Raw genomic sequence first — 24721 nt, 5'->3', positions numbered from 1 at the left:
TTAAAAAAAAAAAAACTTATCTCGACAACACACAGCAGACATGATGACTGTTACTGCTCTACATACTTGAGTTTGTCCAGATGCTTGAGTGTATCAGAGAGCAGCTTCAGTCCTGAATCTCCTGGGTGATTGTAGCTCAGGTCCAGCTCTCTCAGGTGTGAAGGGTTTGAACTCAGAGCTGATGCCAGAGTAGCACAGCCTTCCTCTGTCACCATACAGCCAGATAATCTACAACAACAACGTGTTCATGTTAGTGTGCTTCATTTTTAAAATATTTTTCTTTAGATTTTCTTTCTTGGATTTGTGATACAGCAGCAAGGACATAGGATATGTCCATTTTAATTTTAAATTTAAAGGTGCATTAAGCAACTTTTCATGTTAAAAATACTCGTTTTTCTAACCCATACATGCTTAAACAATTGCCTGATGGGCTGAATGAGCCCTTCTCTGATCACTGAGATTGTCTCTATAATCCTGTAAAGTAAAATAAATGAGGGTTTCGGGTCGGAATTTGAGACTGGGTGTGACGTCATGCACGCGTTCACGGCACGCTCACATAGCTATGTCTGGCAGGTTTGTGTATTCGCCGGCATTCTCCGTAGAAGATGAATTGTAAGAGACCTGCTTGTAGTTCATTTCAAACACCAACGCAAACTCCACGTAAGATAAAAAAAGAAAACTTTTGTCTAGTGCGTGCACATCTCTGGCTGCAGTTTCGCTTGCCGCCAGAGGTGGCATAGTTCTGCAAAAACTCAGAATCGTGCGCTATGCACCTTTAACATTTTAGATTTGATGTTCTCAACAATATGCAAACATGTGATCAGCTAAAGACAAAAAACAAGGAAATCCATTTTTTCCACCATTCAAAATGACTAAACAACAACTATTATTATTTTATTGTTATTTAAATGTAAATCCAATAAAGCAATATAATACTATTGCAATACTATTGCACTGTAAAAAGAATTATAATGTTTCAAAGATAATGCTGATAATGTAATAATCGGTTTGTTAGTTGAACACAGTTTTGTTTATTTTATTTTTACATTATTTACAGTGGTGTAGTAGTGGTGGACATACTGTGAATTTATCCCACCCATGTACATGTGCACACGCATACAAGTAAATGTATTTATGTTTAGTGCAGGGGTACCCAATAATGTTCCTGGAGATCTACCTCCCTGCAAAGTTCAGCTCCAACACTGATCAACACAACTGTAGCAGCTAATTAAGATCTTCAGGAGCACTTGATAATTACAGACAGGTGGGTTGAATCATGGTTGCATCTGAACTCTGCAGGTAGGTGGATCAACAAGAACAGGATTGGGTACCTCGGGTCTAGTGTATATTGCTATTTGTCTATTAAGCACACATGTAGTCCTGATGTTCATAGACAACTAACGTATATACACTCAACCCAAAATACACATATGCAAAAGACATGTCCACTTTGACTTAAAACATTAATTTACATGGAAACATGCTATAAATCTAATCAGCCTCTCTTCACAATATGAGACTATTTTAAATATAAATCAAGCATTTAAAAAATACAAAAAAATTAGCACTTAAAAAATAGAACCAAATGTTGTTGCAACCATATACAAATTAAAATGCAAAAAACATTTTAAACAGAATTGTGATAATTGTTGGCTGATGGTGCTTGAGACATTGGGTTCCCACTCGTTGGTGACCAGGTTCAAGGACTTTCAATTACTTTTTAAAGCACCCTTTATTTTATATCAAGCACAATAAAGATAATAAAGGTGGGTTTGTTACTGTCAATCTTGACAGTATCAAAGACCTACTCTACCCGTGTCTATCCTTACATACTGACAACAACAAAAAATCTAATCTAAGGGGCATCTGACTTATTTTTAAATCCAGGAGGAGAGAGGGCTGGTACAGCGTGTGTGAGCGAGTGGGTTTAAACCATAGATGCAGTTTGTTGCTTTCTCAATCCTGCTTTTAACATTGATTTCACACTGGTTTTAGTTTTCTTTTTTAATGAATCATTACTTGATTAAAAACATTAAAGGGGTCATGACATGAGAAACCAAATTTGCCTTGATCTTTTGGTATATAAGAGGTCTTTGTACCATTAAAACATCCTGCAAGTTTCATAGCTTAAGACGTCCTCCCCATTATAAACGAATCATTTATTTAATCATGCTCTAAATACAGCTCGTTCTGGATCCATGGTAAGAAGTGACGTCACGGTACGAAGTGACGTACCAGCGTTTGCATATGACCGCCTCCAGGCACAAGACCACTATGCTTAAAGCGCAAGACAACTACGCTCATTTCGTATCGTTGTCGCCCCGCGCCTCACAAGTGTTCAGTCGACGGACAGCGAGTGTGTCTGTGTACAGGAAAATTACGATGCCGCAGATGTGCTGTTCCTGGCTGTGGACAAACAACATCTTTGAATACGCTGCCGAAAGATCCAGACGTCAGGGTAAAATGGATGCACTTTATTTTTTGCGGACGTCCCAGTCACGGCAGTGTTAATTTAAGCGTTTGTTCTATAACGTTACATTTTAAGGATGACTGTTTTGAGAAAAAAATCCCAATATGATGCTTGGCTTTGCCAGATAACTGTTGGTCAAAGATAAGTCCGTGCCGACTATTCTGGGGTCAACAACGACGACGCAAACTTACTTTTTATCACTGGCTGATATAAACACATTTTTATAAGAGAATCTTGAAAATATGTCGCCTTTCTAGTAGTCCTACATGTGATAGAAAATTAAAAATGTTGCCTTTGTCAATGCTGCATCTTCAAAGATGGCCTGTGCATGCATTTTTGTCCGTGGTACACCCTATCATTTCATTGAAATTAGTTAAATAAATGTTAAACTGTTAGCAAATTAAGCTATAGGATAATTATGCAACAATAATTATGCAACAATAATTTCAAGTGTCTTTCAAATAATTTCACGTTTTCAAGTGTCTCGGGTTACAATTTTTTTATTAATTCAAAATAGTTTCACTTTCCATGTGGACTGGCTGATCCAGTCTTTGTTGTTGTGGTTCATTTTCCTCTGATTCCTCATCTGATTCCGGCTCAAACGTTGTATCCATAGACAGTATTTATCATTGCAAGAGCCATCGAAACAGTTGCGCCGAATCCGCAAATCCGCAAATGTTCTGGCTGGGGGCGTTAATAATTGATGCATAGGCACTGACGTTAGCCAATCACAACAGTGGGCGTTAACACTGAACTCTTAAAGGGGAAACACCTCCAAAACAGACTGTTTGAATCAGAGGATGAGAAACAGGGTGGGAAAAGGTCATAAATCACTACATTTTAAAAGTTTTTTGTAAAAAAAACTATAGTAATACTATAATTGCACATAAGGGAACATAATAATAAAATAAAAAAAAACCATGTCATGACCCCTTTAAAATATAGGGAGAAAATTTTGCAATTAAATGTGATATGGATAAGGTAATTGTTAGGCATTAAAATATACTCTGTATAGGTGGTTAACAAATCATTTTGAATATGTAGGGCTTTTAAAATTTAATTTTAAGGCTTATAAGGCCTTTTTTAATAGAGTCTGGGAAACTATGTCATTACATTATAGGTAGTCGACGCCATGTTTTATGACATGCTCAGGAGCGTACAATGATAACAAATTCAAATCACCAGAGAAAAAGCGAATGTATTTACGCTAATACTTTTTAAGAACTGCTTGCACTCACTTAGAATAAATTGACTAATATTTGAATCTCTTAATATTTTAACTACAATTGTCTTCTTTCAAAAGATACCATAACTACGCACATACTCCAAACAGTTCAGGGAAGACAAAGTTTGAGTCCAGGCATGTGATTTTTATAGTTTGGGTTCAAAAGGTGGTGCAGTTCAAGGTGTTAAAATATTACCTTACATTAGTCAAAGACGACTTCTCTTTTTGGTTATGTCTTAGGTGGATTGCATGTTGTCAGTAGCTAATAGCATCTGTCACACTAATGTTTGGTTGACTGTTAGGCTCATGAATAATAATCACATTTTGATTTGCTAAAATTAATGTCTGAAAGGGGATTTTTAACGTTGAAAGGGCATTATCACTTTTGCAAAGTTAGCTCACTGGAGTGAGAGACCAGTGGGCAGATAATTCTGTTTGGTCTTAAAGCCAAAATAATAACTTGATTTAGATAAAGGATCCTGTTCAAAAGTAAATACTTTTGGTTATTTTTAGTATCTGATTCCTCCCCAAGCATCAATGACTTTTTGTGATAGTTGTTCACAAGTATGTGGCTCTTTTTATACTTGTCATTAAAGAATAAAGCACATTTACATTTGTCCACACTAAGTACTGTCTGTATCCAGAAAAAATGATAACAGTGAAGCTGCCCACTGTACTTATCAAAATTGAGTTGAATACGCCAATAAATACCTCAGTATGTGGAGTTGACAGTTTGAACTCTTCAGTCCAACACAGAGCAGATTCACACCTGAATCCTCTAGATCATTATTACTCAGGTCCAGCTCTGTCAGGAGAGAGTTTGGTGATTGTAGAGCTGTAGCCACAATTTCACAGTGCTGATCAGTGAGATTACAGGCTGTTAATCTGAAAAACATGACTTTGGTTAAAAGGCAGGCTAGTGTCCACACCATATTTCAAGAACACATTGATTAACCAGCTTCACCATAAAAGATAATCATACCATTTTAACAGCAGGGTATCATGATACATTTCTAGTATCAGTATATCGTGCAGCACAAGACGATGACATAAGCAGGATAATATATGGCTAGGTTTGTATTATACTATTTTAGTATAGCTGCACTTCTAGTTGAGGATTATAAATTACAAATGGCAATATGCAAATTACTGAGAAAGAACTGCATGTCTCTCTTCACATGCAGTTATGTCAGCTTTGTACATCACTGTTAAATTACTGGCTGTTTGTTATAAATATAAGTTGGGCTTTTTGAGCAGTCTTTTTTGTGAGAACCAAGAAAATCTTTCTTGACAACACAGAGCAGACATGATGAATGTACATAGCAGATATGATGATTGTTATTGCTCAATGTATAAAGTACCGTCTGTATCCAGAAAAACTATAACAGTGAAGCTGCCCACTGTACTTATCAAAATTGAGTTGAATACCCCCTTAAATACCTCAGTATATTGAGTTGACATTGTGTACTCTTCAGTCCAGCACAGAGGAGCTGCACTCCTGAATCATGCAGGTCATTGTTACTCAGGTCCAGCTCTTTCATGATGGAGTTTGATGATTGTAGAGCTGAAGCCACAATTTCACAGTGCTGAGCAGTGAGTTTGCAGGCTGCTAATCTGAAAAATTTGACTTTGGTTAAAGGCATGCAGGTGTCCGTCCACATACAATTTCAAGACATCCCTCTTCACCTTAAAATATAAAGCTGGTTGACAATTCACTCTCTGTTCTTTACAGCAGGAAGGTGCAGCAATTCATATATAATAAGATACACATCAGACAGTATGATTCTTAAATTCTGTTTTACATACTTGAGTTTGTGCAGATGTTTGAGTGTATCAGTCCCTAGCTTCAGGACTGAATCTCCTGGGTGATTGTAGCTCAGGTCCAGCTCTCTCAGGTGTGAAGGGTTTGAACTCAGAGCTGATATCAGAGCACCACAACCTTCCTCTGTCACCATACAGCCAGATAATCTACAACAACAGTAAATGTTAATGTGCTTCATTTTTTACAAATGTTTTAGATTTATTTCTATGATTTTTGATACAGCAGCAGGGACAAAGGATATGCGATGTGGAGGGTCCTGCAGCACCAATTAGACTGTAAATACAAAACTACAAAAAAAATTCAGGAACAAATCACTATTTTCAGTTGTGACGAAGACATTTAAACGTTGTTAGTGGACTGTAAATCTGATTTCATAAAAAAATAAAAATCAGACTCAAGCTTCGATATTGGACCACTGTTTATGATAAAACTGGGTTGCAGTGACATTCATTTCTTAATATATGTTATGAGTGCAAAATCTGTAATTTTTTATATTTAGAATATAATAATAAAGATCTTTCATATTCACTCACGTCTGCTCTGGTTTATTTGTGTTCACATAGCTTCACTGAACAGCATCCGTTAGAGCTCTTAGTACAACAGTGTGCATATTTGGAGAAATATAGATTTATTATCATCGTTGCAATTTATTTTGTCTTACAGAATACCATTTCTATTCATTTCACACTGAATTATGCAATCTGAAGAGCTCAAACAGCGTACGCAGCTATATCGGTCTATCCTCTTCCTGGTTTGTGTCAGTTATGATCTCAGCGCTCTCTAACTCGCCCTACAGCTTTCAATAATCTTACTTGATGATATTCCAGCCCTTTTACATTACGCTGTCCTGTACACTTCTTCCTCTGCAGCTCCGTGACGAACAAACCCAAAAGAAACATTTCTACACATGAAACAATAAGCTAATAAACACACTAGGGATGTTAAAGAGAAGATGAACGGAGGTCTTACGGGCTTAGAACGACATGAGGGTGAGTCATTAATGACATTATTTTCATTTTTGGGTGAACTAACCCTTTAACAATTAATCGACGATCGATTAATTGTCGAGAATACATTTAATCGATACAGCTTATCGATCATCGATTAACCCTCTGGGGTCGGCAATCACGCCGGCGTGATCTACTCGCTTTTTTTCTTATCAGTGCAAAAGAGATTCAAAATACTCTGTTGGTTTTGATCTTACATTTAAGTGTTTTACATCATTCGATCCAGTTAAGTTTCTATTTTTGTTGTGTATACTCACAATAAAAACAAAGTGTTGTGTATTTCGCCAAATAAAGAAAAATAAACATAATGCGAGTTCTGCCTTCTTTCTGTCAGTGAAGTCCATTCTGAAACGCGTCCGAAAATGAACTGTAACTCAGCGAATACTTGTCACCAAGGAACGAGAGATTTGTCTTTATGAAGCTAGAATTCTCTTCTTTTAAATGAAGTAATTTATATATAAAAAAACACATTCTCAGTTTATGTAATCCGTTTGAAACCAAGGAGAGGCACAGTTTTTTGTTCTCCCTTCATTATTTTTAATGAGCTGAGGCCGCCACTCCCCCCGGTGCTATTCACATGCTAATAGTTGAGGTGATCTATATGCCTCGCACACGCCCTCCGATCAATGCCATTAAAACACGCAGTTTCTTCGTCAGATTCACGGATAGTTCATCGCGTTTTGAGGATGGCACGCTTCTCCGGTAAAGTCGTCCTCCAGATGATTCTGGACAGCGAGGAAGAATTCACCTTTTCCTCAGAGGAAGATCGCATCTCAGATGGAGAACGGCTGCATTTTCAAGAGCGAATTCATCCCGCCGAAGATACAAGTTTGAGTAAGTTGTTTAGTGTTATATAATTATTTTTCTGATTATATAGAACTCATATGAATTTTCAGACTATATTTTGCTTAGTTTTGGTTAGCTTTTGACATCTTACAGGAAAGATTGCCATACAATATCCCTAAAATTCGTGTATATGGTCGTGTAAACTGTTTCAATGTGATATTACTCTCTAAACATATTTGTATTATATTTCACACCGTTTTGATTAGCTTATGACACTGATTATCATGCAAAAAATACTGACTTTTGCGTAATGTAGCTGTTACGTTCCACGTGTGTTTTGTCTTGTTCACTGGGTTGCGCACACTAGTCTATTCGCACGTGTCGATTGTTTGTGCTCATTATCCTTTTCTGTTTTTAGCTCGCTCGCCGGCTGCTGTGATTGGACTAGTGGGACGTCACTCATCGTTGGGGCCGTGCCCGGGAGCCAATCAGAGTTGTCCAGCTGGGTACAAAGGGATGGCGTGTTCATTCATGTGGTCTCCCTGAAGCGACCATGAGCTCGTGTAGCGTTTTGAGTGTTATGAATTGAGGTTCATATAGCGAAGTCTTGCTCTTTGTAGTGGAATGAGTTGTGTGCTTTATATTTGGTTTGCTTATACCTTCAGTACTTGATGTTACAGTAATTTCGATGTGTGTCAATAATTCCATACTATGAGGTCCTGTAGCACGTGGGAAAGAGAACGACAGGTCAGTATGCCGCGGTATACATATTGCCCGTAGTGTTGTTATTTGTTAGATACACTAGGTTAGGAGTGAGCGCCACTCTGTGTATGTTTTTGTTTTTTGTAGTTAGTTTATTTAGGTGCCGAACGCACCGAAGAATTCAGTGTTCTTTTCACCTTTTCCTTTGGCTAGGTTTAGGATTAGTATAAGGATTATTTTTGTTATATTCTGTTCTTTTCTTTGGCGCCACTTTTTGGTTCTCTTCCCCTTTCATTAAATTATTTGATTATCTATACATTGTACATAGCGCATTTCATTATTGTGAACTGAATCTAGTGGCTTCGGCTTTGTGACAATAAAAATCCAGTTTGTCTCTTTAAGTTGAGTCTGTCATGTGTTCGTTCCACTTTATTCAGCCACCAGCAGTAACATCAAAATAAGTGTTGCGAAACCTCTCCTAGACTTTAAAAGTTCGTAACAGTAGCTTATTTGCGAATATCTGCTTAGGTGTAAATATGATTTCGTGCAAATATGATTTCAGCCTCCGGTAAAATGTGATAGGCCTACTGTCAAGTAGACATTATATTTTTATATATAAATGTTCGGTTTTGGTTAGCCTATGACACTTATCTTGCTAAAATATTGCCACAGATGATTGTGAATACAGGTGTAAATGTTTGAAATGATCTAAATGCGTGCGGTCTATATGCCCATCAACAGCTCGCAGTGACGCGGTCTATGGCCCATAAATAGATATTTATCCGTCCTATGGCCCATTAACAGATATATAGACTACATGCATTGTGCGTCCATACCCATTAATCGCCCATCTTTGGATAATGTATGCTAACAGTTGTTTTTTTAGGAATGTGTCTGCATCACGCTCTCCTTCTCCAGCACCGCAGAGGGGCACGCAGGTGTCGTTAAGCTCTCAATCGAGAATGATAGTAAGTGCACAGACGTAATATTTTACTGAGGAAATGCAATTGCGTTTACATCGTCATAATATACAATTAGGGCCTACCTATTCTTGTGTGAAATTACAAAAACTTTTGTCTTCTTTTTAATCCATGGCCATTAGTGATTGATAATGATAATAATACAGTTTATTTTATTGTGTTATCAACAGATGTGACAATGAATATATCCAAGCACATGTCCCGAAGAGAGCCAAGGCAAACAAGCAGGCAAGCAACAGGTCCAAGTCCACCCTGTCATGGAAAACAGAGACTGATGTTGACATGGTTGCACAGACTGCGTGATTCCTGCCCGCACGGGAAACTGGACCGCAACTGACCTCTGTTGACTCACATTCACCCATGAGTCTGTTTGTAACAGTATACACTACCTTTCTTTCTTTTTTTAAGTTATATTGTTAGGAAAGATTTCTATTTTGAATAAATGCTTTTCTTTTTAATCAGTGAATCCAGAAAAAGTATCACAGCAGGTTATAAAAAAAATATTAAGCAGCACAACGTTTTCCAACATTGATAATACCTGATTATCAAATCATGATATTAGAATGATTTATAAAGGATCATGTGACACTGAAGACTGGAGTAAGGATGCTGAAAATTCAGCTTTGATCAAAGAAATAAATAATATTTTAAAGTATATTAACCCTCTGAGGTCGGCAAACGCGCGGGCGCGTTTTGCTCGTTTTTTTTTACATAGCAGCCAAATAGACCTAAAATACTCCGTCAGTTTTGGTCATACAGCTTTAAGAAATATGAAAAAATAAGCTGTTAAATGTCTACTTTTTTATGTGTCCACTTACAATCGAAATAAAACATTGTGCTTTTGTAAAATAAAGAAAGTAAACAGGGAGTGCTTTCTGCCTCTCCGTCTCCGTGAACTTTTTTTCTGAAGCACATCTCTAAACTCAAACAAAACTCAGCGAATACTATTCACTCAGACATGAGATATATATCTCTATAATCATTTAAGTGTGTAGTTTTAAACTATCTAATTCAAAACTAAAACAAATATTCTCTGCTTATGTAATCTATATATAAAGAGCGAGAGATCTTCCGTTCTCATTATCGTTCTGGCAAGCTCATTATCTGCTAATGTGACACGCCCATCGAGAGCGCGCGCTATTCAGACGCAGATTATCTGGAGCAACACATGCAAACCAGTCAACGCCCACAACAGCTGGACAAGGAATAATAATATCGTGATAATCCTGGAGATTTTACCTCAAACGTGCTGGAGTAGCCTAACAACGGATCCAGCTGCAGATCATCAGTAAGTGCTTTGTTCTAATTGCGATATGAAATGGTGTCTGTAAACTGCAAAAGACTGTTTAAATTTGAATCGCGTTTCTGTGTTTGAATGAATGAACGGCACATGCTGTTGTTTACTCCAGCTCGCGCGTTTCTGTTTTTGAATGAATGAACGGCACATGCTGTTGTTTACTCAAGCTCGCGCGTTTCTGTGTTTGAATGAATGAACGGCACATGCTGTTGTTTACTCCAGCTCGCGCGTTTCTGTGTTTGAATGAATGAACGGCACATGCTGTTGTTTACTCCAGCTCGCGCGTTTCTGTGTTTGAATGAATGAACGGCACATGCTGTTGTTTACTCCAGCTCGCGCGTTTCTGTGTTTGAATGAATGAACGGCACATGCTGTTGTTTACTCCAGGGGCCTGTTTCAGAAAGGAGGTTAAGTGAAAACTCTGAGTATGTTAACCCTGAAATAAGGGAAACTCTGGGTTTTCCGTTTCAGAATGGGAGGTATATCAAACCCGAGAAAGCAGAGTAAGTCAAGCCCGTTTCTGAAAGAGGGGTAACTTATACTCAGAGTCAGTTACCATGGCAACTTACTCTGTGAACCTAACCTGGTCGGGAGCAGGTTTTCTTCGGTAAACCCAGAGTTTCTTGCGGTCTCCTCCCCTTTTTTAAAGAGGAAGCGGTGTTTAAACACTTCATTCATTCTTTCTGTACATTTATTTATTGCTGTTTTTTCCGCTGTTTTAAAAAAGAAATTAATAGCGTAAGATGAAGGTATATATAACTCCTTAACTGGCAACTGAAAATACAGTACATTAGAGTTACATCATGTAGTTCTAAACAAATTCTACAGAATTAAACTGTGGCATTTACTGAAAATCACTTAGGGGATAAGAATGTCCGTTTATACTTAGATATAAACTTCGATTCGATAGGCTACGCCACATACAAATGTGAATGTGTAGATTGTCTGATGTGTAGACACATAATATTAACATTACCCTGTAGGCCTCTCTGTGGCGCAGAAACTGTTTCTTCATACCCATCATCCTGTGAAGATGAGCATGTGTACACTTTATAACACTATTTGTCATAATTTCTGGTGTATTGAGTAGGCAACTTACAACTGTCTGGGGTTCTGTTGGGACAGGAGGCTCCAAAAGACAGATATTAGTCTCTAGATAGATATTAGTCCCAATATCAGAATCTATTGGGACCAACGAAAAACCCAACCCAAAGTAAAATAAATGGAAATATCAAAAATACCCTATATAAAAAATAACACATAGACCTCTTACATTTTATGAAGGCCCTTGGATCTCCGGGAGTGACTGGCTCTGATGAAGGAATTCCCTCAGCCAAAAATGCTGCTGCACTGCTAGACACTGGATGCTATTTAGTTATTTAATATGTCAAATGTTTGTAAAGTCAGATAGCCTACACCCATGATATGCTCAAGCCTTACCTGATTGAATTATGTTTTTATATTTTTTTTATTTTCAGCTGCTGCCACATTCTTTTAATGCCTGCAGGATTGCACCTACACCTGTAGCCTTGTAGCCTTCATGCAAATTAAAATTAGGTTGAATAACTGTTCTTCCAGTTTCACCTCTGATATTATAACAGTTACTCTAAAATTACATCTTCAACAGTGTAATTAGATTAATGTAATAATTACTATCTCTAGAAAGTATTGGTCTGCTTATTATTAATTACTAAGTCCCATATCAACCTCAACCACTTAAACAATACAATGAGGAGAGACAAGAAACTGCACTTTTAATGCTTTCAAAATGAACAATATACAATTGCATGAATTATTCTTGAATTGACCAAAGTGTGTAGAGGGAGAAGGTTACATTCAAAATATACCTTTTAAAAATGTATGTTAAATCCACTATTGTTTTATACAGAATTGTTCTATAGTCTATGCAGTAGCCTATTTAATGTAATTACATCATATTTTATTTTAAATTACAGAAGAATTAAGAGTAATCCCTTTAATTAAATTACAATATTTAGATTACTTGGTAATTAATTACACCCAACACTGTATAACAGTAATTCCTCTTTGTGTCTGGCACTGTTGCCATGGTGACTCATAATATCTGGGCTCCATTGATAATGGCTTTTTATAGTTGTGGTGCACGCGCTTAACTCAGAGTCAGTCAACTTAGAGTTGATTGAACTAACTAATTTCAGCTGATCTGAAACCGAAAACTCAGAGTTTCCCATCTCAGGGTAAGTCAACTCAGAGTTCAAGTTTTAACTCAGAGTTGGTTGAACCTCCTTATTGAAACAGGCCCCAGCTCGCGCGTTTCTGTGTTTGAATGAATGAATGAACGGCACATGCTGTTGTTTACTCCAGCTCGCGCGTTTCTGTGTTTGAATGAATGAACGGCACAGACGCATGTTGTTGTTGTTTAGCTACTACAGCTCGCGCGTGTCTGTGTGTGAATGAAACTATCTATATTGCCTACTGAGATGAGTAAAAATCGACTGAATACGTTGAAATAAAATGTCTTTGTATAAGCAACATATTAAACTTCAAATTAACATTTATGCCCTAATATAGATTAGCCTATAAAAGACAATATGTTACAGACGAAATATGAAAGACAACATTTCGTTTTGGATAGATTATAAAGTTTTTACTGCCACATCAAAACCTAATTTACAAGGTGCAAACAAAATCTTAAAAGATCAATATAAGCCTTCTCTTTAAATTATTTTTGTTTTTTATTAGTGACAAATTTGGGGAGAGGATAGCCTATCCAAAACTTTCTGAAAATACGAATGAGAATTAACTGCACAATTACTAGAAATGTTTACCTTGGATATTATACAATTTGCAAGCTTACACAGTTTGTGGAAAAATACACTTTTTTTCAAGATGTTTCCAACTCTGAACCAATTCTGTAGGTATTTATATATGTATGTATGTGTGTGTGTATGTATATATATATATATACGGGTCAGTGACGTGCCGTCGGAAACGAACGGAATTCACTTGCAATTGCATTTAAAATTATTAAAAATGTTTCAAAATGATAAAATTTTTCATTTGGCATATTTTTTCAAGTCTTAAGAAAAGCATATTAAAGTATCAGTAAGATAGACCTTTAACCCTTCAAAGTCGACTGACGCTCTAGAGCGTCAAAGTGCGCACCCCTGACATATCTATTAATAACTTCGGAATGGATTAAGGTATTAACTTACTTTTTTTTTTATGAAAAAGCTGACATTCGTCTGCATAGACAGTGTTGACTTTCGCGAATGATAAGCCTTCCGTATTTTAGTGCAAATCTATAGCATTTTACCGCAAAACAAGGAAATTGTACTTTATTATATCTAATGATATAAAATGCTGTTGGTGTGTGTGAACCAATCACAGATCTGTGTGTGAACCAATCACAGACCAAAAACAAAAAATGACGTTGTCAGGTGGGCTAGGAACGTAAAAAAGGGGAGGGGTTTGAAATCAATTCCACCTGTAATTCCCGGATTGTTTGCTGACGCAACTTTTTTATACACGGTCTTTGGACGCGCACATTTGGAAATATATCAGATACGCTTATTTGTACTTGGCAAGATTATTTTCAAAGAAAACATGGCACAACGAAGATTCTCTGCCGAGCAAGTTGCTGAAATGCTTTTTGCCGACAGCGATGAGAGTGAGAATGGATCTGATCCAGATCGGTTTGATTCGGAGGATCAAATCTTGGACGGAATCGATCCATTTGAGGAGTAAGTATTATGAATGCTATATTGCTGATAATATATTGTCTAATATATATTGTATCGTTTTTTTAGTAGAATTATTTTATTTTAGCTTTTCAGAAATAACGGAGCAGTAATCAAATAATGTGTGCCATCAAATAATGTGTGCGTTTTGGCCGCATGTAACGTTAGTCCATCTTCATTTATAAGCTATTTCGTTTACTTTGCTTGTCTATTTTATTGTAATGTTTTTTAGGGAAATTTTATTGTAGTTTTTCAGAAATAATGGTGCAGTAAGCCTTATCTAAGGCCTGTACTATTTGTCTACATGGGAGGGGGTTTGGTTGGTTTAGACTTTTTATTTACTCTGTGCATTTTATTGTAATGTTTTTTAGGTAAAATTTTATTGTAGCTTTTTAGAAATAATGGTGCAGTAAGCCTTATCTAAGGCCTGTATGTGTCTACATGGGAGGGGGTTTGGTTGGTTTAGACATTGTATTTACTCAGTGCATATAATACTATGATGAAGGCTCCAGTAATAATTTTGTAGTTAGAAGTCCTATGACTTGGATGTAAAAAATGCACACATGATGATGACTAGCTAATCTTTATTTCATTATAAGAAAGGCTGTACAACTTTTGATATGTGGGAATCTAAACTAATGACAAAATCTGTGTTTTAGTCTAAATCCAGAAACCACAGAGCAGCCGAGTACATCTGCTGAACCCAGGACCCCGACCGCTCAATTTTTCCACCCAGCACCGCTTCTGCTCCTCCTGCAGCCAATATATTTTTTCACCCAATTTTTTTTTGCATGTGTTCTAAAGCCTTTGAGGAATAAATATTTGTTGTAAAATCCTTTATTAATTTATGTTTAATATTTTTATATAATAAAAACAAAAATATTTAACTTCTGTTTTTGTGTTTCTTGATGATATATCACATTAGAACACATACAAGTGTCTCAAGAAGTGTGTTGTCAATGCATCCACATTGTAGCTGAGAATCTATAGAATCCAGAAATATGTCTCTCTTCACTCTGCTATGAATATTGACCATTCCAGAAGCCAAAATGTCAACATAGTGCCAGGCGGACTTAAAACCCCTTAGACTTTGAAGGGTTAAGAAACGTCATTAGTATCTAAAACAAATTGTTCCGCAAAGACACATTTTCTCTATGTCATACGGTAAAACAAAGTTTAGAAGCCATTTTGGAACTGAATATTAATGACTTAAGTCATGTGACATTGGATGACATCACTCAGAGGACCCCCTGAAGACCAGCCAAGTTGAAGGTAAGTTTAAGATTTTGCTCCTACATTTGAGGTAATTTCACCTTTTCCAAGTGTTACCATGTGTCACAGATTTGGGTGTCATATGGTCAAACGTCAAAAAAGGGTTTAATACATTTAAAATGTGAAAAAATATTGATTTACAGGTGAAATATAAAGTTTAAAAGTCAAGGTTAATGGTAAAGGTGGAAGGAGGTGGCCAAGCAACTGCCTGTTATAAATGACAAAGCATGAAACTGTCATAAGGGCAAACAAAAAATGTCATACAGACAAACGATTTTACCCTATGACATGTTGTTATACCATATGACACAGAGCATTTAACTGAATTATTTAGTTATTTCTTAATTGTTATATCACATATATAGTTTGTACAACTAATATGAATTAATATTAACATATATAATATATTTCTGCCTATTTTAAGCATTTTTTCACATTATTACAGATGTCTCTTTCTAGTAAGGAGAGGGGTGCACATTTCCGTGCAAAGCTAAGGGCAGATCCTGCATCTAGAGAGGAGAACCTAGCCAAGAGGAGGGAAAGGTATAACTGTGAGAGTATATGATGACATAGTCTCTCCAGCGTGTCCTAGGTCTTCCCCGGGTCTCCTCCCGGTGGGAACAGATCCTCGAGCCACCTCAGCTGACCCCTCTCGATGTGGAGGAGCAGCGGCTCTACTCTGAGCTCCTCCCGAGTGACCGAGCTCCTCACCCGATCTCTGAGGGATCGCCCAGCCACCCTGCGGAGAAAGCTCATTTCGGCCGCCTGTATCCGGGATCTTGTCCTTTCGGTCATGACCCACAGCTCATGACCATAGGTGAGAGTAGGAACGTAGATTGACCGGTAAATCGAGACGACAGACCGGTACACCGACCGCATTACTGCAGAAGCTGCCCCGATCCGTCTGTCAATCTCCCGTTTCATCTTTCCCTCACTCGTGAACAAGAACCCAAGATACTTGAACTCCTCCACTTGAGGCAGGAACTCTCCACCAACCTGAAGTAGGCAAGCCACCTTTTTCCGACTGAGGACCATGGCCTCGGATTTGGAGGTGCTGATTCTCATCCCAGTCGCTTCACACTCGGCTGCAAACCGTCCCAGTGCATGCTGAAGGTCCTGGTCTGATGGGGCCAACACGACAACATCATCTGCAAAGAGCAGAGACGAAATCGTATGGTCCCCGAACCAACACCCTCCGGCCCCTGGCTGCGCCTATAAACTCTGTCCATAAAAATTATGAACAGAACCGGCGACAAAGGGCAGCCCTGCCGGAGTCCAACATGCACCGAAAGAAGTCTGACTTACTGCCGGCAATGCGAACCAAGCTCCTGCTTCGGTCGTACAGGGACCGGACAGCCCTTAGCAAAGGACCCCGGACCCCATACTCCTAGAGCTCCTCCACAGGCCGCCTCGAGGGACACAGTTGAATGCCTTCTCCAAATCCACAAAGCACATGTGGATTGGCTGGGCAAACTCCCATGAACCCTTGCTGTTCTTTTTAAACTAAATGTTAAAAACAGATTTTTTCACAAGTTATCTCACTGTTGTAAATCTGAATGATATTGTCATGTATTACATATAGCACGTCCTATGTGTTCCTTGTACTGAAAGAGAGTTGAGTTGACTAAAAGAAATATTCATGTGTTGGTAAATATATTCTACTGTTAATAAAAGGTTCACTTGAGATGCCTTGTGTTTCTTTGAAATCATTTTGAATTGGCCTACATGTATTTATTACATTAAAAATGCAATGAAACATTGAAATTGTACTATGTCATACGGTAAAACAAAATATGTCATATGGTAAAACATTGCATTTTAAAATAAATAAAAATAAATACTTTGTTTGTTTACATGGTTCATGAAAATAATGGAGGAGAGCTAGTATGATATACATATATATATAACATCAAGGCATTTTTGACTAATTTCTTTTAAAAAAATAGAACAAATGTCCATAGATGACATGCTGAAGTTGTTAAAAAACAAAATATTTAGTATTTGTGGTGTAGGTGTTTACATTTTGCAACTTGTTATAGAATACTTACAGATCAACTATTACATTCATGGTTGTATTTAACTGTCATGAATATCAAATTTAATTTATTTCTAAAAATCACTTCGTTTTACCTTATGACATTTTCAAGGACTGTATACAAAGAAACACATTAAAATGTCATATATTGTTATTTTTTATAAAGGGCACTAATAAAAACAAAAAATATACACATAGATTTACACAAAAAATGCTATATTTAATTTGTCCTTTCATTTTTATTTTTTTACTGTTTTAAAATTCTAAAACGTCACTGACCCATATATATATATATATATGTGTGTGTATTTATATATGTGTGTGTGTATATGTGTGTGTGTGTGTGTTGTCTTTGCATTCTATCTTGTGGCTCAGTGACACCTGAATGAAAGCTCATTAGTATGCAGCATTAGCAGGTCTTTGTCTCCAGGTGTGAATGAGGACATTATTCATGACCTTGTTGGATCATTCACGCCCACCTGCATATTGCCTTTCCAAACAAAAAGTGTCTTACAAAATTTAAATCAATCTATTGTTTAATGTGAACGATTAGCCCGGATGATTTTCAGATCATTTTAAAGTAAACACTTTAGCCGACAACATCCATTAGTCAAAAGTATTGTGGGAATATGTGAAGTTGGTCGTTTGTGGTCTTATATCAGACAATTTAACTTTGAGTTTTTTGAATAACCATGCATAAATAATATTCTCTCAAAAATGCAAACATGTACATACATATTGCTCACATATTATGATAGCCATGTTCGTGCTAAATAGAGTGTAATTATACCTTTGCCATTAATATGTTTATAAGCAACTGAAAAAAATACAAATATCAGGTCATGTCAAAACATCTCAAGGACCCCAAAAACACCTTAGACTCCAGGGCCCGTATCCCTAAAGATTCTGAGAATCCTCTCAGAGAGCTCCTAACTTAACCTAAAAATTTCTTGCCAGGAGTTTTAGCTTAGAAGTGATTCCAGAACATTTTCAGTGAACTCTGAGCAAGGAATGGATGGAAAATCCTATCTTAGTGAGGAGGTGTGGTTGACCCCGTTGCTAGGTATGAGTCATCATTTCAAAAGCCGTGATTGGTTGATCCTACAAGTTTGATGAAAATGAACTTTTGGTGATAATGAGCAAAGGATGTACCCTCAAATCAATAAACATAATTATACACTCTAATCTTATGCAGACTGTAATTGTAAATAATATTTCACATTCAAGAAAATATCTGGAAAATGAATAGTAAGCTGTAGGGGTTATAGCCTATAACATTAGAATCTAAAATATGTGAAAACTTAAGCTCATTACACCCTGTTCAAATAATGATTTGTGTCTTATTTGCTCATATTAATATCCTAGCTGGCATATTTTGTACTTTCACTCCCATATGGACCCCATTGAAAACAAGATGGCCTATCTCAAGGGGCTGTCCTTAATGAAGTAGAAATTGCAACGTTACAACTCAGTGTGGTCTTAACGAGGGTCCACGGCTCAGCTTTTATCAATGTCTGTGACTGTCCAGTGTTTGCAGGACATCTCTCCTGCCTCTGTTGGCCATTTTGTGCAGCTGCTTAGGGCAACTCCTAAGCCACTAAAAGTCCTCTTCCCTGCTCTTAGCAGATCTCGCCTTAGGAGCCCTTTTAAGCACTGGGAATCCTGAGGAATAGCTTTTATATTAACTGGGATTTTCGTGTCACTTTTAGGGGAAATTCTAAGAAAACGTCATGACTCTGAGAATTTTCTTAGAATTTGGCCGCTAGGAGCCACTTTTTGCACAAAAATTCTTTAGGGATACGGGCCCAGAGGGTTATGCAGGTCCATGCGCGTGCGTGCTGCTCAACCATGAAACAAAGCGAGCGCGTTTTGTTTGGGTTGTTTGGGACTATTTTACACCTTCATTAGGACTAAGTTTGCGTGTTCATTCGCAGCCTTTTGTTTTGAGCAAATGTAAGTCGTATTAATATGTTTATTTTGTGTATGCCTATCTATATCTGATTTATCTTATATTGGATGCATTTGTACCCCTTGAATTAACGCTGTAGTAAAGCGTGATCAGCTTCAGCGCGCGCTGCACAAACGGCACTGCACGACTAATAATGACTATTGGGAGGACTGTCATATTACATAACATTATAAAGAGAACAATATTTTAATAAAACATTGTGCATTATTTGAGTTTAGTTGTCGTGTTGCTCCAGGAAGATCGCGTCCACATGAGTCATTCTGAATGACACTTAACTTAGTTCAAGTTCACTTGTGCATTCGCGTCATTTTGTGCAGAAATAATTTGTAATATGTTTATTTTTAATATATCGGATTAATTTCATAAAGGATGCATTTCTTTGAGTTAAATAACGCGCTAGCAAACTAAGTGCTCCAGTTTAACGGTAGCCTATTCATTCAGCGCGCGCAGCTCAAACAGAAATGCACGACTAATAATACCGATTAATAATTTGGGACTGACATACAGTATTACATATCATGAGAACACTATGTATTAAATTGTTGTGAATGCATTGGGTTTAGTTGTCTTCAGTGCGGTGTTCCAGGGAGAGCACGTCCACAACAGTCACACATTCTGCACGCATCTGAGGCGGCGTTGATGACGTTGTATTAGTAGTAGTCCTTATATTTGATTGATCATTTAATTAAATTAATTATTTAATAATCACATCGAAACATTTTACAATCCTATTAGCCCTTTATTTAGAATAAAAACCATTCTCATTCATTTGGTGAGGAACATAGTGTTTTGAGCAGGATTTGCAGACCCTGTCATGCTGTTGCCATGCCACTGCAGCAGATGCTAATGATTAATCGATTAATTGATCGTTAATTTAAACGACGATCGATCATGGGAATTTGTGAAAATTGACATCCCTAAAACACACAATTACAATGGTATATGTTTTTTTTGATGTTGTGATTTTCATGTGATTTGGGGTATAATCATATGAATAAAGAATGTTTACAATATACTAAGCAGTTGTGTCAAATAGCTCAATATAAAATGCTAAATATAAAATTTTAACAACATTATATGACTAAAATCCGCATTAAGAAGTTTTTATGTTTGAGCTTACCGTATATACCCGTATATACCCGAATATAAGACGATTAAGAACCGTCTCTGTCAGAATGTTCACTGCAAAATGTATTATTTGTGTATTATTTTGTAAGTGACTAGCGCAGAAAGGACAGCTGTAGTAATCCTGTTACAATAAATTCTCTTCAACACCAGTGGCAAATACTGGTATAAATACGTTGAAGGCCATTTTGATGTCCTTTGATCAAATAGTAGACAAATTTAAGCTTCCCATAGCACAATATTTTTAGATTCCTGCAACTGCAAGACTATTATAAAGTGTTGTTATTTCAGGCTTTTTTTATTTGTTCAGTTTTTCTTTCTTTTTTTGCATGTCCTTAGAATTAAATTTTAAAAAGTCCCTGACATATTTATACAATTAAGATATGGTGCAGGATATAAACATTCACTTTTGGCCTGAAACCTTTACCAAAAAGACAGTAGATTTGCAGTAGTCTGTGAGAAAATAAATCACAATTGTCCATGTGTAACAATAGTAAAACAGTCTTATATCTACTTTACATGCATAAAGTAACATTTACACAAAATAGTAGTGAAAGAGTGAAAATTAGTAAAGTGGGACACTTTTGAAAATGTTACTTTTCTTTGCACTTTAAAATGGTCATAACATGAATAATCAAATTGTGTTTGATCTTTTGACATAAGTTCATTGTACCATAAAAACATACAGTGAGCTTTAGACAAAAATTTATCCTCACAGCTGCCAAAACTTAGCCTGGCTAACGTCAGACCAGTCTCATTGAGACGTGGTCTGGGAACCACATGTTGCCCAGACGTTGCACAGAGCCGTTTATTGGGCGCTACGAATGTCTATCAAATGCGCCTGTACGTAGCTCATAGCCAATCATTTCAATTATACCAGATGACGTATGTAGAGCGACAGAAATTTGACGAGGAAGAAGACGATGGGTCATAGATTTATGTGTACACGATGGCGTTCAGCGACTATTGCCGTTTGTGCAACTCATAAGTTCAGTATCTTACTGCAACTTTTGAAGTAGTTTTTACAAAGATTAAGAAGCCTGGTAAGATTGGCAGATGTGCTAATATGGCTCACTATGAGGATGTTGGAAATGACACCCTGTCAAACCCAAATGTGAACAGAGTGTTGTACCACATTGCGTCAAAAACAAATATAAACTAGTTATAATCAATGTTGCGGTCCACACTTGTTGCGGACAGTAGACAGATGCCTGTTCTATTTCTGACATAATCTACCTACTTGAGCTGCTTCTGACAACAGGACAAATGAATGAGGAATGAAGGCGATCTTTTTAGAATGTTCCCTTTAACCTGTTAGCCTTCACCAGAGCGAGGACGCTCTGAAGCGTTTTTTTTTTTAAATAGTTCAAAGTTACTATCAGATTTAATGTTATTACCTTGACAAACTATACATCATTAAAAATATATAAGTCTCACGTTTCAGTATTTGACCACTATTGTATTCTGAGAAACTTATAGTGACAGTTATGTCTTAATTTGTGTCAGGATTTATGTAATGAAAAAATGAGTCGATACCTTTAATATGAATTATGAGCGTCAGCTGCTCCATTCAGAAAAAAACTCCGGTGCTGTTGTCTTGCGAACGCGTGACAAAACAACGTTCCTCAGGGCTTTTGGCTCAAAAATGTGCAGATTTGGAGAAATATTGATATATTATCATAGGTTTACATCATATTTCTATAGACAGGAATAATATTTATTGAATTTATATCCAAATGCGTCGATGTATACATAAAGAGCGCTGGATACTCTGATGTACTGTGTTTTCAATCCATACAGCAGAATGAGGGCGCTCTATGCACAGTTTTTTCCAAATATGGGAGCTCACGAAGAAGAACAATAACCTGTGACCTTCCAGGACGTCACTGACATAAACACAGCTAACGTTAGCTTTCAGAGATCGCTATAACATGCAGATAAAGATGTTTTGAAGACAATAAACATGATTGCAATGATATTTGATTTACCTGTGTTCTTCGAGCCATGTCAGGTATTTTTATAATAATAGATTATATGTATAATGCAATGCTAATCGATATAGACTTTACAAACATGCAGAATACCATAAACTAATTTATTTTCTGTCTGATTTTCTTTTCTGAAGCCAAATAAGCTCATAGAAGATTATTTAAAACACTCGACTTGCGCTATAAAGTAAGTTTGGAGCATAAAACAGGGTTTTAATCTGTCGTGTATTGATGGTGTGCTAAGCTAACATGCTAGCTAGCTCTCTAGTTGCACCTGCCATCTAGCTGTTATTTTTTATGATTTTTTTTCTAAATCGGAATGCTTACTGAAATATTTCTTTATTTGAGAAAGGCATTTGATACAGTTTCAAATGTGAAGTGAAGATTATGAAAGAAATTAGGGGGTGAAACACCGTGATTAGCCAGTCGTTAGCGATTATAATGGAGACAAAGGAAAATAATATTTATGGCCATAAGCCGGCTGGAAAGGTGTAAATGTGAGCAGGAGAGAGTGACACTGAATGGGGCTCGTTTGCACCACAAAACAATAGAGACAATAGACTGAATAGATGCTAATAGATGACAATAAACACAAGTTTGCATTTTAGAGTCAATTCAAAATAAAGTCATTTGAGATGATCTTGAAAAACATTTAACAAAATACAGAGTTTTAGACTTATCACCTTCAAATTTTAAATATAACATGGTCAGACATGTGTCTTTAGCTGGAGTGCATTTCTAGAGTGCTGACGGGCCAACTTCAATTTAATTTTCATGAAGATGTTTCATAAAAATACATTTCTAATAACTTACACAACTTTGAAGCTATTCATAATTTTTTTTTCATTATGACAATAATTCATTCTATATTTCCAATAAAGTGCCAGGTGTCAGCTTTCAAATGAGACCATACTTGAGCTTTTAGGATGAAGGGTCAATGAATTGAATCTTTTTTAGGTTGGGTATGCAATTTCTGGGGATTTTTCAAAAGTGGCGCTGAAGGCTAACAGGTTAAGTGTCTGCTTTAAACAATATGTTTGTGTTGTACAGCCTTCGGAAGGACCCCTAGCGTTAGGAAGAGTGAGCATTTATTTTTTATGACATCCTGGATCGCACCACAGGATTATATGTTTGTTTGGAGCATTTCCCTGCACTGTCAATGTGAAATACTTCATACATTCATCTTCTTAAACATTCTAGAAAGGGAACTGTACTTGGACATTTACATATTGAATAATGAATAAATGTGAAACATAAACCTCAGAATGTTGAGTTGACAGTTTGGACTCTCCAGTCCCTTACAGAGCAGCTTCACTCCTGAATCCTGCAGGTTATTTTTACTCAGGTCCAGCTCTCTCAGGGTGGAGTTTGACGATTGTAGAACTGAAGCCACAACTTCACAGTGTTGATCAGTGATATAACAGGCTGATAATCTGAAAAAGAAGAGCAACTTTTTTGAACTAACAAGTAAAGTAATGCATTACAAGTTGCATTACGTAATCAGTTGCATTACGTAATCAGATTACTTTTTGATGCGTCGTAATCAGATTCCTTCTATTCTAGAAGGGTAATTGTACTTGAATATTAACATATTGTCTGAATCAATGTGAAAACCAACCTCAGTGTGTTGAGTTGACAGTTTGGACTCTCCAGTCCCTTACAGAGCAGCTTCACTCCTGAATCCTGCAGGTTATTTTTACTCAGGTCCAGCTCTCTCAGGGTGGAGTTTGACGATTGTAGAACTGAAGCCACAACTTCACAGTGTTGATCAGTGATATAACAGGCTGATAATCTGAAAAAGAAGAGCAACTTTTTTGAACTAACAAGTAAAGTAATGCATTACAAGTTGCATTACGTAATCAGTTGCATTACGTAATCAGATTCCTTTTTGATGCGTCGTAATCAGATTCCTTCTATTCTAGAAGGGTAATTGTACTTGAATATTAACATATTGTCTGAATCAATGTGAAAACCAAACCTCAGTGTGTTGAGTTGACAGTTTGGACTCTCCAGTCCCTTACAGAGCAGCTTCACTTCTGAATTCTGCAGTTGATTGTTACTCAGGTCCAGTTCTCTTAGGAGGGAGTTTGATGATTGTAGAGCTGAAGCCAAGATTTCATAGTGCTGATCACTGAGTTTACAGTCTGTTAATCTGAAAAAGGAGAACGAGAACTCTGCTTAAAGGCATGCTGGTGTTTCCATAAGGTTGCAATAATTCCTTGATTAAACAACTTCACCAGAAAAAAATGGCTGACCATTCACTCTCTGCTCTTTACTGCAGCAAAGTCAAGCAAATAAAATAAAGATCAATTAATAAAGATCAA

At 36.9% G+C, this 24721-nt stretch overlaps 1 protein-coding gene across 1 annotated transcript in view; it reads right to left on the bottom strand.

Annotated features, from left to right (window-relative positions):
• LOC307003480 (uncharacterized protein) overlaps window positions 1-24721 on the bottom strand; it is a 59122-nt gene that overhangs the window by 10510 nt on the left and 23891 nt on the right. Inside the window, exons 5-11 of the mRNA XM_079621914.1 lie at window positions 24376-24549; window positions 24016-24189; window positions 23657-23830; window positions 5502-5663; window positions 5136-5309; window positions 4407-4580; window positions 67-228 (exon numbers count right to left, since the gene is read on the bottom strand). Of these exons, the coding sequence (XP_079478040.1) occupies window positions 67-228; window positions 4407-4580; window positions 5136-5309; window positions 5502-5663; window positions 23657-23830; window positions 24016-24189; window positions 24376-24549 (1194 nt within the window). The remainder of the gene's footprint in view (window positions 1-66; window positions 229-4406; window positions 4581-5135; window positions 5310-5501; window positions 5664-23656; window positions 23831-24015; window positions 24190-24375; window positions 24550-24721) is intronic.

The sequence above is a fragment of the Phoxinus phoxinus genome (assembly GCF_949152265.1).
Source record: "Phoxinus phoxinus genome assembly, chromosome: 1".
Classification (NCBI taxonomy): domain Eukaryota; kingdom Metazoa; phylum Chordata; class Actinopteri; order Cypriniformes; family Leuciscidae; genus Phoxinus; species Phoxinus phoxinus.
Note: the sequence above shows the minus strand (reverse complement) of the source record. Positions and strands in the feature narration are given on the sequence as shown.